Below are 13182 nucleotides of genomic sequence, written 5' to 3'. Positions count from 1 at the left end.
CCTCTTATAGATTGCTTGTTTAAATAGTTTCCCAGTATTGCTCAGTGAAATAAAGAAAAATTGAATGTTACACCTGTTTTGTTTTGCTGTGCTAACACAAAAGATGGACATTTTTGAGATCAGTGCCTTCCTTTGCCAGTATTCCCTTTCTTTACAGTGTTTGTCAGTTCTTGTGGTAGGTCTTTAAAAAATATTTTCAAAAATTTAATAATTTTGATTAGCTTATTTTTCAAATTAAAAAGTATTGAATTTTTTATGACATTAATAGATACAGAATTTTTCAGAATCTCTTGTTTCTTTACCATAAGAACTTCTTTGAGGTTCAAAAGTTTTTCCCCAATTTTAGGAATTTTACCTCAAAAGTTGAGAGATTCATGATGCCAAATAAAGGCCTGATTAGAAATCTATCTGTAACAGACTTTTCTAATTTTTATTTTTCTCATTAACTTTTCTTTTAATTATAAAGTAATTTAAGCAACTTAGCAGTTCTCATAATGTATCTTTAAAATATCTGAGTAATAATAAATTTAGTTTCATTACTTTGAGTACTTACGATAAAGCTACCTGGCAGTAGCTGAAAAAGTGATCCCAATACTGGCACACTATTTTATTTAGGCTAGAATTGTTTAGAATTATTATCTTGTTTGGATATGAGTGGTTCAACTTGTTACATCCTTTTTTTTCCCAGTGACACTTTTTCAGTTGTAGTTGAAAGGTAGAGTTTTGATTGGGGAGCAGGGATTTTAGGATTAACAAGGTTCTAATTGATAATGTTTTCTAAAGAGCTTAAGTAAACTATTTAAAATCACAGTTGGAACTCTCTTTCATCTGTGGCCTATTCTGTTACCTTTAATTTTTATATTTTAACACATCCAAAATAGTTATTCTTGAACATTGTTTCCTGTGTACCAAAGAAAGGCTGAAATGTCAGGTTCATTTACTTTTATGTCTTGTCTTTCTTGTGTATATTTCTGTTCCATATTTTAAATTGAGTTCATATCATAGAAGCTCTCCGATTTAGACTTTTTCCCATCTTCTAAATTGTTAAAACTGTATTTAGCTACATTCTGATCTACAGTATATCAATATATATTTCAAGTCAAATAGGTGTATAACATTTAAAATAATAAGTCATTTTGTAGGAAAAGAACTAAAGGATTTTCTTCAATACATATGTGATAGAGAGACATTTTCTTTATTCAGATTTGATTGTTGTAGTCCTTAGTTGTCTAATTATATGATTTATAGTATTGTTTTAAGGGTTGATATCCATGGACAGAATCATCGTTTAGCAGAGAGTATTTATAGTTCCCACTTCACGAATTATGATGGTTGGAATAATTTTATTGTAACTTAGAACTCAGTTGTATCACACTCCAGTGTTTATGCTTCTGACTGAACTGTTTGGGCTAGAGGAACAATTTTAAATCTGTGCTAGAAGCAGACCATTTCTGTGCTGTATGTTCATGTTTACATGTGCCGTCATGACTGTATTATGTCATCTTCCCTCAGAACTTCAGGCAGTACCGTTTCATTGTTGAGTTTGACACTTCGGAATGGTCTAAAAAATCCTAGAAGCCTGACAGATGGTTTGGGGGCATTTCCTGGCATTATCTTAGGCTCAAATCTATGATTTGAAGTTTAGATGGAAGCTTAAGGCAACAGAACTCCAAATCATTTATATTTGTGACAGATACCACATGCCACCCCAGCTCTGACCAGTTCTAGTAAGAGTCAACTCAGAATAATCTTTGAAGAAATTTCTTAGTGAGATATTCCAGAGTAGCCCCCCAAATCAGAGATGTTATACCTGGCTCTGACCCACAGAGGGCGCAGTATTCAAGAACAGGAGCCCCAGAGTAACTTGACTTGATCCTTGCTTGTTTATACCTTCTGGTTTTGTGACTGTGGGCAGTGTGACTTCTTTAAACTTTTGTTTAACGTATAAACTGGGGCTATTAATATTATTCACTAATTAGATTTCTGGGGATTATATGAAAATAATACATGTTGGAGTTCTAGATCCTGTACTTAATAGAAATAAAGTGAAAGTGTTAGTCGCTGAGTCCTGCTGGACTATTTGAAACCCCATGAACTGCAGCCCACCAGGCTCCTCTGTCCATGGGGTTTTCCAGGCAAGGATGGTGGAGTGGGTTGCCATTTCCTTCTTCAGGGGATCTTCCTACCCAGGGATCAAACCTGGGTCTTTTGCACTGCAAAAGACAAATTCTTTATCAACTGAGCTACCAGGAAGCACTCAATAAAAGGTTTTATTGTTTATTTCTGTCATTATTATTCTCAGCATTATCATCTGGTGATTCAAAGCATCTTATCTCTGAGTTCCAGTTTTAATGCAGCAGTATGAAGGTGAATCTTGTCAACTGCCTGCTTTGTTATGCAATATCATGCAGCTATTTTTCTGCCTCCTCTTGGTCTTTTAATCAGCCCTACTTTAAAAAAATCTGGTTCAGATTATTTTTGTTTCAAGGAAGACATAATAGTTGCTTAATATAGTTCCATATTATTCTTTTTTTAATTTAATCTAAATTCTCTTGGTCTGTCTGCAGTCTCTTGGTACATTTCACTTAAATACATTTCACTTATATTATTGCTATGCTCTTCATTGCCCCAACATACATCACTTTTTGGATCCTTCCCAAAGCAATCCTAAAATAGTTTTCTCAGGGGTGTGGGTTGTGTGGTGTTGAGATTAACATGTGGTATATTCTGTTTTTGCCTTTTAAAATATTTTTTGTATTTTGGTGCTTTTCACTCTTTTTAAAGGGCCACAGGGGAAGAATTGAAAGTGAAGGCTTACCTACCATCAGGCAAACAATTTTTGGTCACCAAAAATGGTAAGAATTATGTTGCATATATATTTAAAAAAAAAAAACCCTACTACTTACTAAACTTTTTTTTTTTTTTTTTTACTTTTTTATTGAAGGATAATTGCTTTACAAAATTTTGTTGTTTTCTGTTAAACCACAACATGAATCAGCCATAGGTATACATACATCCCCTCCCTTTTGAATCTCCCTCCCCATCCCACCCCTCTAGGTTGATACAGAGCCCCTATTTGAGTTCCTGAGCCATACAGCAAATTCCCATTGGCTGTCTGTTTTACATATGGTAATGTAAGTTTCCATGTTACTCTTTCCATTCATCTCACCCTCTCCTCCCCCTCCCCATGTCCATAAGTCTATTCTCCATGTCTGTTTCTCCATTGTTGCCCTGTAAATAAATTCTTCAGAACAATTTTTCTAGATTCCGTGTATGTGTGTTAGAATATGATATTTATCTTTCTCTTTCTGACTCACTACACTCTGTATAATAGTTTCTAGGGTCATCCACCTCATCAGAACTGACTCAAATGCATTCCTTTTTATGGCTGAGTAATATTCCATTGTGTATATGTACCACAACTTTATCCATTCATCTGTCAATGGGCATCTAGGTTGCTTCCATGTTCTAGCTATTGTAAATAGTGCTGCAGCGAACAATGGGATACATGTGTCTTTTTCAACCCTGGCTTCCTCAGTATATGCCTAGGAGTGGGATTGCTGGGTCATGGTGGTTTTATTCCGGGTTTTTTAAGGAATCGCCATACTGCCTTCCATAGTGGCTATATCAGTTTACATTCTCACCAACAGTGCAAGAGCATTCCCTTTTCTCCACACCATCTCCAGCATTTGTTTGTAGACTTTTTGATGATGGCCGTTCTGACTGGTGTGAGGAGATACGCCATTGTGGTCTTGATTTGGATTTCTCTAATAATGAGTGATGTTGAGCATCTTTTCATGTGCTTGTTGGCCACCTGTATGTCTTCTTTGGAGAAACATCTGTTTAGGTCTTTTTCCACTTTTTGATTGGGTTCTGTTTTCATCAGCATCTTATAATTTTCTGTGTACATTTCTTTTGTCTCCTTAGGTAAATTTATTCCTAAATATTTAATTCTTTTTGTTGCGATGGTGAATGGGATTGACTCTTTAATTTCTCTTTCTGATTTTTCACGTTAATATATAGAAATGCAAGTGATTTCTGTGTATTGATTTCATATCCTGCAACTTTGTTAAATTCACTGATAAGCTCTAGTAATTTTCTGATACTATCTTTAGGGTTTTCTATGTATAGTATAATGTCATCTGCAAACAGTGAGAGCTGTACTTCTTTTCTGATCAGGATTCCTTTTATTTCTTTTCCTTCTCTGACTGCTTTAGCTAGGAATTCCAGAACCATGTTGAATAGTAGTAATGAAAGTAGACACTTATCTCGTTCCTGATCTTAGGGGGAATGCTTTCAGTTTCTCACCATTGAGCATAATGTTTGTTGTAGGCTTATCATATATGGCCTTTACTGTGTTGAGGTAGGTTCCTTCTGTGCCCGTTTTTCGAAGAGTTTTAATCATAGATGGGTGCTGAATTTTGTCAAAGGCTTTTTCTGCATCTATTGAGATGATCATATAGTTTTTATCTTTCAATTTGTTAATATGGTATATCACGTTGACTGATTCACGTGTATTGAAGAATCCTTGCATTCCTGGAATAAACCCAACTTGATCATGGTGTATGAGCTTTTTGGTGTGTTGCTGAATTGTTTGCTAAAATTTTGTTGAGGATTTTTGCATCTCTGTTCATCAGTGATATCCGCCTGTAGTTTTCTTTTTTCATGTTGTCTTTGCCTGGTTTTGGGATCAGGATGATGGTGGCCCTGTAGAGTGAGTTTGGAAGTGTTCCTTCCTCTGCAGTTTTTTGAAAGAGTTTTAGAAGAATAGGCATAAGCTCATCTCTGAATGTTAGATAGAATTCTCCTCTGAAGCCATCTGGTCCTGGGCTTTTGTTTTTTTTGTGAGATTTTTGATTACACCTTCAATTTCATTGCTTGCAATTGGGTTCATAATTTCTATTTCCTGCTGGTTCAGTCTTGGAAGATTGAACTTTTCTAAGAACCTGTCCATTTCTTCCAGGTTCTCCATTTTATTGCCATAGAGTTGTTCATAATAGCCTCTTATAATCCCTTGTATTTCTGCATTGTCTACTGTAACCTCTCCTTTTTCATTTCTAACTTTGCTGATTTGATTCTTCTCTCTTTTGTTCTTGATGAGCCTGGGTAAAGGTTTGTCAGTTTTGTTTATCTTTTCAAAGAACCAGCTTTTAGTTTTATTAATCTTTACTGTTATTTCTTTCATTTCTTTGTCATTTGTTTCTGCTGGGATCTTTATGATTTCTTTCCTTCTACTAATTTTGGGGGTTTTTTGTTCTTCTGTTTTCAGTTGTTTTAGGTGTAAAGTTAGGTTGTCTGTCTGGTTTTTCTTGTTTCTTGAGGTAGGATTGTATTGCTATAAACTTCCCTCTTAGAACTGCTTTTGCTGCATCCCCTAGGTTTTGAGTTGTGTTTTCATTGTCATTTGTTTCTAGAAATATTTTGATTTCCCTTTTAATTTCTTCAAGAACCTGTTGGTTATTTAGAAATGTGTTGTTTAATCTCCATGTGTTTGTGTTTCTTATACTTTTTTTCTAGTAATTGATATCTAGTTTCATAGCATTCTGGTCGGAGAAGATGCTTGATACAATTTCAGTTTTCTTGAATTTAGTGAGGTGTGATTTGTGACCCAAGATGTGGTCTATCCTGGAGAATGTTCCATGTGCACTTGAGAAGAAGGTGTATTCTTCTATATTTGGATGGAATGTCCTGAAGATATCAATGAGGTCCATCTCATCTAATGTATCATTTAAGACTTGTGTTTCCTTAATAATTTTCTGTTTAATGATCTTTTCATTGATGTGAGTGGGGTGCTAAAGTCTACTACTGTTACTATGTTACTGTCAATTTCTCCTTTTATGTGTGTTAGTATTTGTCTTACGTATTGAGGTTCTCCTGTGTTGGGTGCATAGATTTTTACAATTGCTATGTCTTCCCCTTGACTGATCCCTTGATCATTATGTAGTGTCCTTCCTTATCTCTTTATTTTAAGGTCTGTTTTATCTGATAATGAGGATTGCTACTCCAGCTTTTTTTAACTCCCCATTTGCATGGAATTTATTTTTCCATTTTCTCACTTTCAGTCTATATATGTCCCTTGGTCTGAAATGGGTTTCTTGTAGACAGCCTGCATATGAGTCTTGTTTTTGAATCCGTTCCCCAGTCTGTGTCTTTTGCTTGGAGCATTTAATCCATTTACATTTAAAGTAATTACTGATATGTATGTTCCTGTTGTCATTTTCTTAATTGTTTGGGGTTGATCTTGTAGATCTTTTTTCTTCTCTTGTGTTCCTTGACTATATAAATCCGTTTAACATTTTTGTAAAGCTGGTTGTTGGTACTGAATTCTCTTAACTTTTGCTTGTCTGAAAAGCTTTTTATTTCTCCATCAATTTTGAATGAGATCCTTGCCAGGTACAGTAATCTTGGTTGTAGATTTTCCCCTTTCATAACTTTAAATATATCCTGCCATTCCTTCTGGCCTTGCAGTTTCTGCTGAAAGATGAGCTGTTAAACATATGGGGTTTCCCTTGTATATTACTTGTTGCTTCTCCCTTGCTGCTTTTAATATTCTTTCTTTGTGTTTAGTCTTTGTTAGTTTGATTAGTACGTGTCTTGGCTTGTTTCTTCTTGGGTTTATCCTGTATTGGATTCTTTATGCCTCCTGGACTTGATTGACTATTTCCTTTTCCATGTTGGGAAAATTTTCAACTATAATTTCTTCAAAAATTTTCTCATACCCTTTCTTTTTCTCTTCTCCTGGCACCCCTGTAATTCGAATGTTCGTACGTGTGATATGGTCCCAGAGGTCTCTGAGACTGTCCTCAGTTCTTTTCATTCTTTCTATTTTATTTTGCCTTTCAAAAGTTATTTCTACCATTTTATCTTCCAGCTCACTGATTCATTCTTCTGCTTCAGATATTCTGCCATTGATTCCTTCTAGAGTATTTTCAATTTCAGTAATTGTGGTGTTTGTCTCTGTATGTTTCTTCTTTAATTCTAGGTCTTTGTTAGTTGATTCTTGGTTTTTTCCATTTTGTTTCCAAGGTTTTTTATCATCTTACTGTCATTATTCTGAATTCTTTTCCAAGTAGTTTGCTTATTTTCTCTTCATTTATTTGGACTTCTGTGTTTCTGGTTTGTTCCTTCATTTGTGTAGCATTTCTCTGCTGTTTTTTTTTTTTTTTTTTTTTAACTTACTGTGTTTGAGGTCTCTCTTTCCCATTCCTCAGGGTTGAATTCCTTCTTCCTTTTGGTTTCTACCCTCTAAGGTTGGTCTAGTGGTTTGTGTAAACTTCTTATAGGGTGAGATTTGTGCTGAATGTCTGTTATTCCTCTGATGTGTAAGGCTGAGTGAGGTGATAATCCTGTCTGCCAATGGCTGTATTTTTGTTCTGTTTGTTTAGATGAGGCATCTTGCACAGGGTGCTCCTGGTGGTTGGGTGATGCTGGGTCTTGTATTCAGGTGATTTCCTTTGTGGGCGTTTTCACTACTTGATACTCCCTAGGGTCAGTTCTCTGGAAGTCTAGCGTCTTGGAGTCAGTGCTCCCACTCCAAAGGCTCAGGACTTGATCTCTGGTCAGGAACGAAGATTCCACAAGTGGTTTGTTAAGGCATTAAGTGAGATTAGAACAAATATCCAAAATGAGAAACCAAAGATGAACCTCAGACAAATGGCAGTTATAAAATCAGGCAAATACTACTTAAAATAATGGTATATACACACATATATATACCCACGAGCAAAGTCCAAACAGTCCAACAAAATAAAGTACAATAGATTGACCTAGCGAACACGGGGAATCAAAGGTTATATTTACCAGTTAAGAACAATGCTAACTAAAGTACAAACTGGAAAACAAAACTAAAGCAAGGTGCCAGTTGGGGAATAAAGCAGTGAAATAATAGTAACAAATATGTTGAGAGGAAAGAAAGAGTAGCTATGCAGTGTTAAATAGAGGTAGATGAAGACGATTTATATACATTGAAGATTAACTGCAAGGGGAAAAGAACAGTAGGGAAGGCAAACTAAGGAAGAAAAGTAGAAAAGTATAATAGGTTTAAGAAAATTATAATTATGAAATAGAGAAAAAATACAGAAGAAGAAAGAGAAAAGGAAGAAAAGGAAAACTCCACAAAACTTCAGAGGCCCAATGTAGAGGCAGAGGTTTATAATGACTATTAAAAGTGTGACTGGATGTACACATATGCATATACACCCATAAGCAGATTCAAAACAGTCCAACAAAAATAAAGTACAATAAATGGACCTGGTGAACAAAGGGAACCAAAAATTATATCTACCAGAACAAAACTTTATAAAACACAAACTGGAAAACAAAACTAAAGCAAGGTGCCAATTAGGGAAGAAAGCAATGAAAATAAAACTAACAAATATGTTGAGACTAAAGTAAAGAAGAAAAAGAAAGAATAGATATGCAAAGCTAAATAGAGATAGATAAAGAAGATTTATATATATTAAAGGTTAACTGCAAGGGGAAAAGCAAATGGAGGAATAAATGTAGAAAAATAATAATAGGTTTAAAAAATTAAAATTAAAAAAGAACTCCTCTAACTGCAAAAGTCCCATATAGAGGCAGAGGTTTATAACAGCAATAAAAAATGTGACTGAGGGGGAAAAAAAAGCTCAAAAGCTTAGATTTCATAGTGCCAATAAAATTGGTGACTACAACAGAGGGAGGGAAAAAAAAATCCAGAAGAATCTACAGAACAAGTCAAAACATAAGAATGATAAATGTTTTTCTTGAGTCACTGCTGTCAGAGTACTTTCACCTCACCGCCCTAGGATGCCCTCTAACACTGTGCTGATCTCTGGACCTGCTGTGAGGGCAGCTCAGATTCTAATCTGGTCCTTCTACATGTTCTTGCCTCCAGTGTCCACAGCTTTCAGAACTAGTGCGTTTCCTTTTGTGAGATCTCTCAATGACCTTTTATGTATTCTGCACACTCAAAATCTGCCTAGTTGATTGTGTGGATTTAATCTGCAGCTTGTACAGCTGATAGGAGGGTTTTGGGTCTTTTCCCTTAGTGACACTGCCCCTGGGTTTCAATTATGGTTTTATTTCCACCGCTGGATATCGGTTGTCCACTGGGGTTTGCTCCTGAGGCTGCCCTGGAGGACCTGGGTTTGCCTCTGTGAGGGTCAGGTGTGGAGGTGGTGCAGCTGCTTGAGTTGCAGGGGCTCTGGCAGCACCAGGTACTCAGAGGAGTTGGGGGCTCAGGCAGCAGGAAATATGGTGCTCTAGAAGGGTTTGGCAACTAGTATTGGCCAATATTGGAGAAGGAAATGGCATCCCACTCCAGTATTCTTGCCTGGAGAATCACAGGGACAGAGGAGCCTGGTGGGCTGTCATCTATGGGGTCACACAGTCGGACACAACTGAAGCGACTTAGCAGCAGCAGCAGCATAGGCCAATATGTTCCAGTATTCTTGCCTGGAGAACTCCTGTGCCTGACAGAGAAGGCTGGCAGGCCACAGTCCATGGGGTCGCAGAGAGTTCGACACAACCTAAGAGACCCTGTGTGCATAGACACAGACGTTTTTTTGCCTGTGGCAGCTCTACCCCAGTGCGAGTTGAGCATGAAGGTAGCGCAGCTGGTTGGCTTGCGGTACCCTCGCGGTGCTAAGTGTGCAAGGACATGGACTACTTCTGCCACAGGAGTTATGGCCCTGTCAGTGTTTTTGAGCCTCTTTTAGCTGGTGATCAGAAGGCCTATTTGGCCAGTCTTGCTCCGTAGTAGCTCTGCCCATACAGGCACTTACAGGGCTCCCTTGTGTGGGGTCCTTCTCTGTTGTTCGGCACATCAGGCACATAGAGGGGCCCCCTGCCTGGGATCCTACTCTGTAGGTCAGCGTGTCAGACACTTAAAGGGGCACTCTGGGTGGGGTCCTATTCTGTAATTCAGTGCATCAGGCATTTGATGGGCCAGCCTCTCTATTGTTGAGCTGCTGATGCTGGCGTGTCAGGGGAGAGAGATTATGGTTATGGCTCTACTCCCTACACATGACTCAGCCGTATTGCCTTGCTTCCTTGGCTGCCCAGCTTTCCTCCCTCAGCATTTCCCACCAGTCTCCTCCTTCATATCCCCTCAATCCATTTCTCCGCAGTCAACAGCGGCCCTCATCCTGGCATTGCTCCACAATCCCTGAACTCCAGCTCCCAGCCGCTGCACCGGGTAGGGTATGTATGGCTGCGGCAAGGACTGTCTGTGATTCTCACTCCATTTCAGTCAGTCAGTTCAGTTGCTCAGTCGTGTCCGACTCTTTGCGACCCAATGGACTGCAACATGCCAGGCCTCCCTGTCCATCACCAACTCCCGGAGTTTACTCATGTCCATTGACTCAGTGATGCCATCCAACCATCTCATCCTCTGCCCTCGGTGAGTGGGGGAACTGAAGCAGGGGTCTGATCCCCACATTGGGGCATCTGAGTCACAGGAGAAACATTTAAGGCCGAGAGGAAAACAGCTGATTTGTGACAGCCTAAATGGCTCCAAAATCACTGCAGATGATGCCTGCAGCCATGAAATTAAAAGGCCTTTGCTCTTTGGAAGAAAAGCATTTCTGTGTCTGAAGGTATATTCCTGATGTATCCATGGAGAGAGATGTATTCCATGTCCACCTACCACTCTGCCATCTTGTTCCTCGTCCTTACTGATTGTAATTTGTACTTAAAGCTGTACTTCTAGCTTCTCTCCGACAGAAAGTTGGGAATTTAATGAAATTCTGAATGTTATATGAAAGTGAAAGTCATTCAGTCATGTCCAACTCTTTGTGACCTCATGGACAGTCCATGGAATTCTCCAGGCCAGAATACTGGAGTGGGTAGCCTTTCCCTATGGTAAAGGTTTTTTTTTTTTTTCCTATGGTAGACTATTTTTTCCATACTTGATTTTATCTCCATTTTGTTATTTCTTTTTTGCCAGAAAGTGTAGATTTATGATGAGAATGGCTCTAAGCAAAATTGGACTTCTTATTGGGCTGTTTGTTGTTGTTGTTTTTGCTGCACTGACTGCAGTGGCATACAGGATCTTAGTTCCCTGGCCAGAGATTGAATCCGTGCTGCCTCCAGTGGAAGTGCAGAGTCATATCAGCAGGACTGCCAAGGAAGTCCTCTTGTTGGACCTTTTTTTTTCCTTAAAATAAATGTATTTGTTTTAATTGAAGGTTAATTACTTTACAATATTGTATTTGTTTTGCCATACATTGACATGAATCTGCCACGGGTGTACATGTGTTCCCCATCCTGAACCCCCCTCCTACCTCCCTTCCCATACCATCGTTCTGGGTCATCCCAGTGCACCAGCCCCAAGCAACCTGTATCATGCATCAAACCTGGACTGGTGATTCGTTTCACATATGATATTATACATGTTTCAATGCCGTTCTCCCAAATCATCCCATCCTCTCCCTCTCCCACAGAGTCCAAAAGACTGTTCTGTACATCTGTGTCTCTTTTGCTGTCTCACATACAGGGTTATCGTTACCATCTTTCTAAATTCCATATATATGTGTTAGTATACTGTATTGGTGTTTTTCTTTCTGACTGGCTTCACTCTGTATAATCGGCTCCAGTTTCATCCACCTCATTAGAACTGATTCAAATGTATTCTTTTTAATGGCTGAGTAGTATTCCATTGTGTATATGTACCACAGCTTTCTCATCCATTCGTCTGCTGGTGGACATCTAGGTTGCTTCCATGTCCTGGCTATTATAAACAGTGCTGCGATGAACATTGGGGTACACGTGTCTCTTTCAATTCTGGTTTTGTCGGTGTGTGTGCCCAGCAGTGGGATTGCTGGGTGGTAAGGCAGTTCTATTTCCAGTTTTTTAAGGAATCTCCACACTGTTCTCCATAGTGGCTGTCTTAGTCTGCATTCCCACCAACAGTGTAGGAGGGTTCCCTTTTCTCCACATCCTCTCCAGCATTTATTGCTTGTAGACTTTTGGATGGCAGCCATTCTGACTGGCATGAAATGGTACCTCATTGTGGTTTTGATTTGCATTTCTCTGATAATGAGTGATGTTGAGCATCTTTTCATGTGTTTGTTAGCCATCTGTATGTCTTCTTTGGAGAAATGTCTGTTTAGTTCTTTGGCCCATTTTTTGATTGGGTCATTTATTTTTCTGGAATTGAGCTGCAGGAGTTGTTTGTATTTTTTGAGATTAGTTGTTTGTCAGTTGCTTCATTTGCTATTATTTTCTCCCATTCTGAAGGCTGTCTTTTCACCATACACAAAAATAAACTCAAAATGGATTAAAGATCTAAACGTAAGACCAGAAACTATAAAACTCCTAGAGGAGAACATAGGCAAAACACTCTCTGACATAAATCACAGCAGGATCCTCTATGACCCACCTCCCAGAATATTGGAAATAAAAGCAAAAATAAACAAATGGGACCTAATTAAAATTAAAAGCTTCTGCACAACAAAGGAAACTATAAGCAAGGTGAAAAGATACCCTTGTTGGACCTTTTAAGTGGACTTCATAATTATAATCTTTTCAGCTACTTAATATCAGTCTTTTTTAAACCTAAGTTTTTCATGAAAGATATAATTGATACTACCTTGGATATTTAAAATCTCAAAGCTAGAGGTTTTATTATCCATTGTGTCATTGAAAGATTACCTGTAGGCACAGATGTGTTTCTGAAACAAATATTTATGAAATTAATGAGGTTGTTATAAAGCTAATTTGAAAACAACATCAAAAGGTTGTTACAGTCACAGTGTAATGACATAACAATGCATTGATATGTGTTCTCATTATAGGAAAGGGAAAATACATACAAAACATCAGTTTTTTATTTCCTACAGTATAGTTTTTTATGGAATTGGTCATGTCTATCTTGCTTGTTTTTAAAAAAAAAAATCAAGAGATTAATAGCACTTTGTTGACCCCACATTGTAATGTTTTTACCTTATGATTTTTCAGTTTTAGGGTTATATGAATAATACCTGTTGATTGAAGCATATGCTATATGAAGAACTTGGCACCAGTTTGTGTAAGAGAGTAAAGTTTAGCAGATTAGTGAACTTTACACTGGTTTATCTGTTATTAATAGCTGGAGCTTAAATACAAATTATGAAGCTCATATTGAAAGTTACTTTAACATTGTAAACCAGAGGTCACCTCTACCACCTCCGAGTATGACAAGTAGTGCCTCCATGTTCTGAG

The 13182-nt window shown here is 37.8% G+C and overlaps 1 protein-coding gene across 2 annotated transcripts in view; it reads left to right on the top strand.

Annotated features, from left to right (window-relative positions):
* Positions 1 to 13182, top strand: part of ATG3 (autophagy related 3) — a 40580-nt gene that overhangs the window by 7375 nt on the left and 20023 nt on the right. For both annotated transcript variants that reach the window (XM_052638794.1, XM_052638787.1), the window contains exon 4: positions 2785 to 2855. In XM_052638794.1, coding sequence (XP_052494754.1) covers positions 2785 to 2855 — 71 coding nt within the window. The remainder of the gene's footprint in view (positions 1 to 2784; positions 2856 to 13182) is intronic.

This window comes from Budorcas taxicolor, chromosome 1 (assembly GCF_023091745.1).
Source record: "Budorcas taxicolor isolate Tak-1 chromosome 1, Takin1.1, whole genome shotgun sequence".
Classification (NCBI taxonomy): domain Eukaryota; kingdom Metazoa; phylum Chordata; class Mammalia; order Artiodactyla; family Bovidae; genus Budorcas; species Budorcas taxicolor.
Note: the sequence above shows the minus strand (reverse complement) of the source record. Positions and strands in the feature narration are given on the sequence as shown.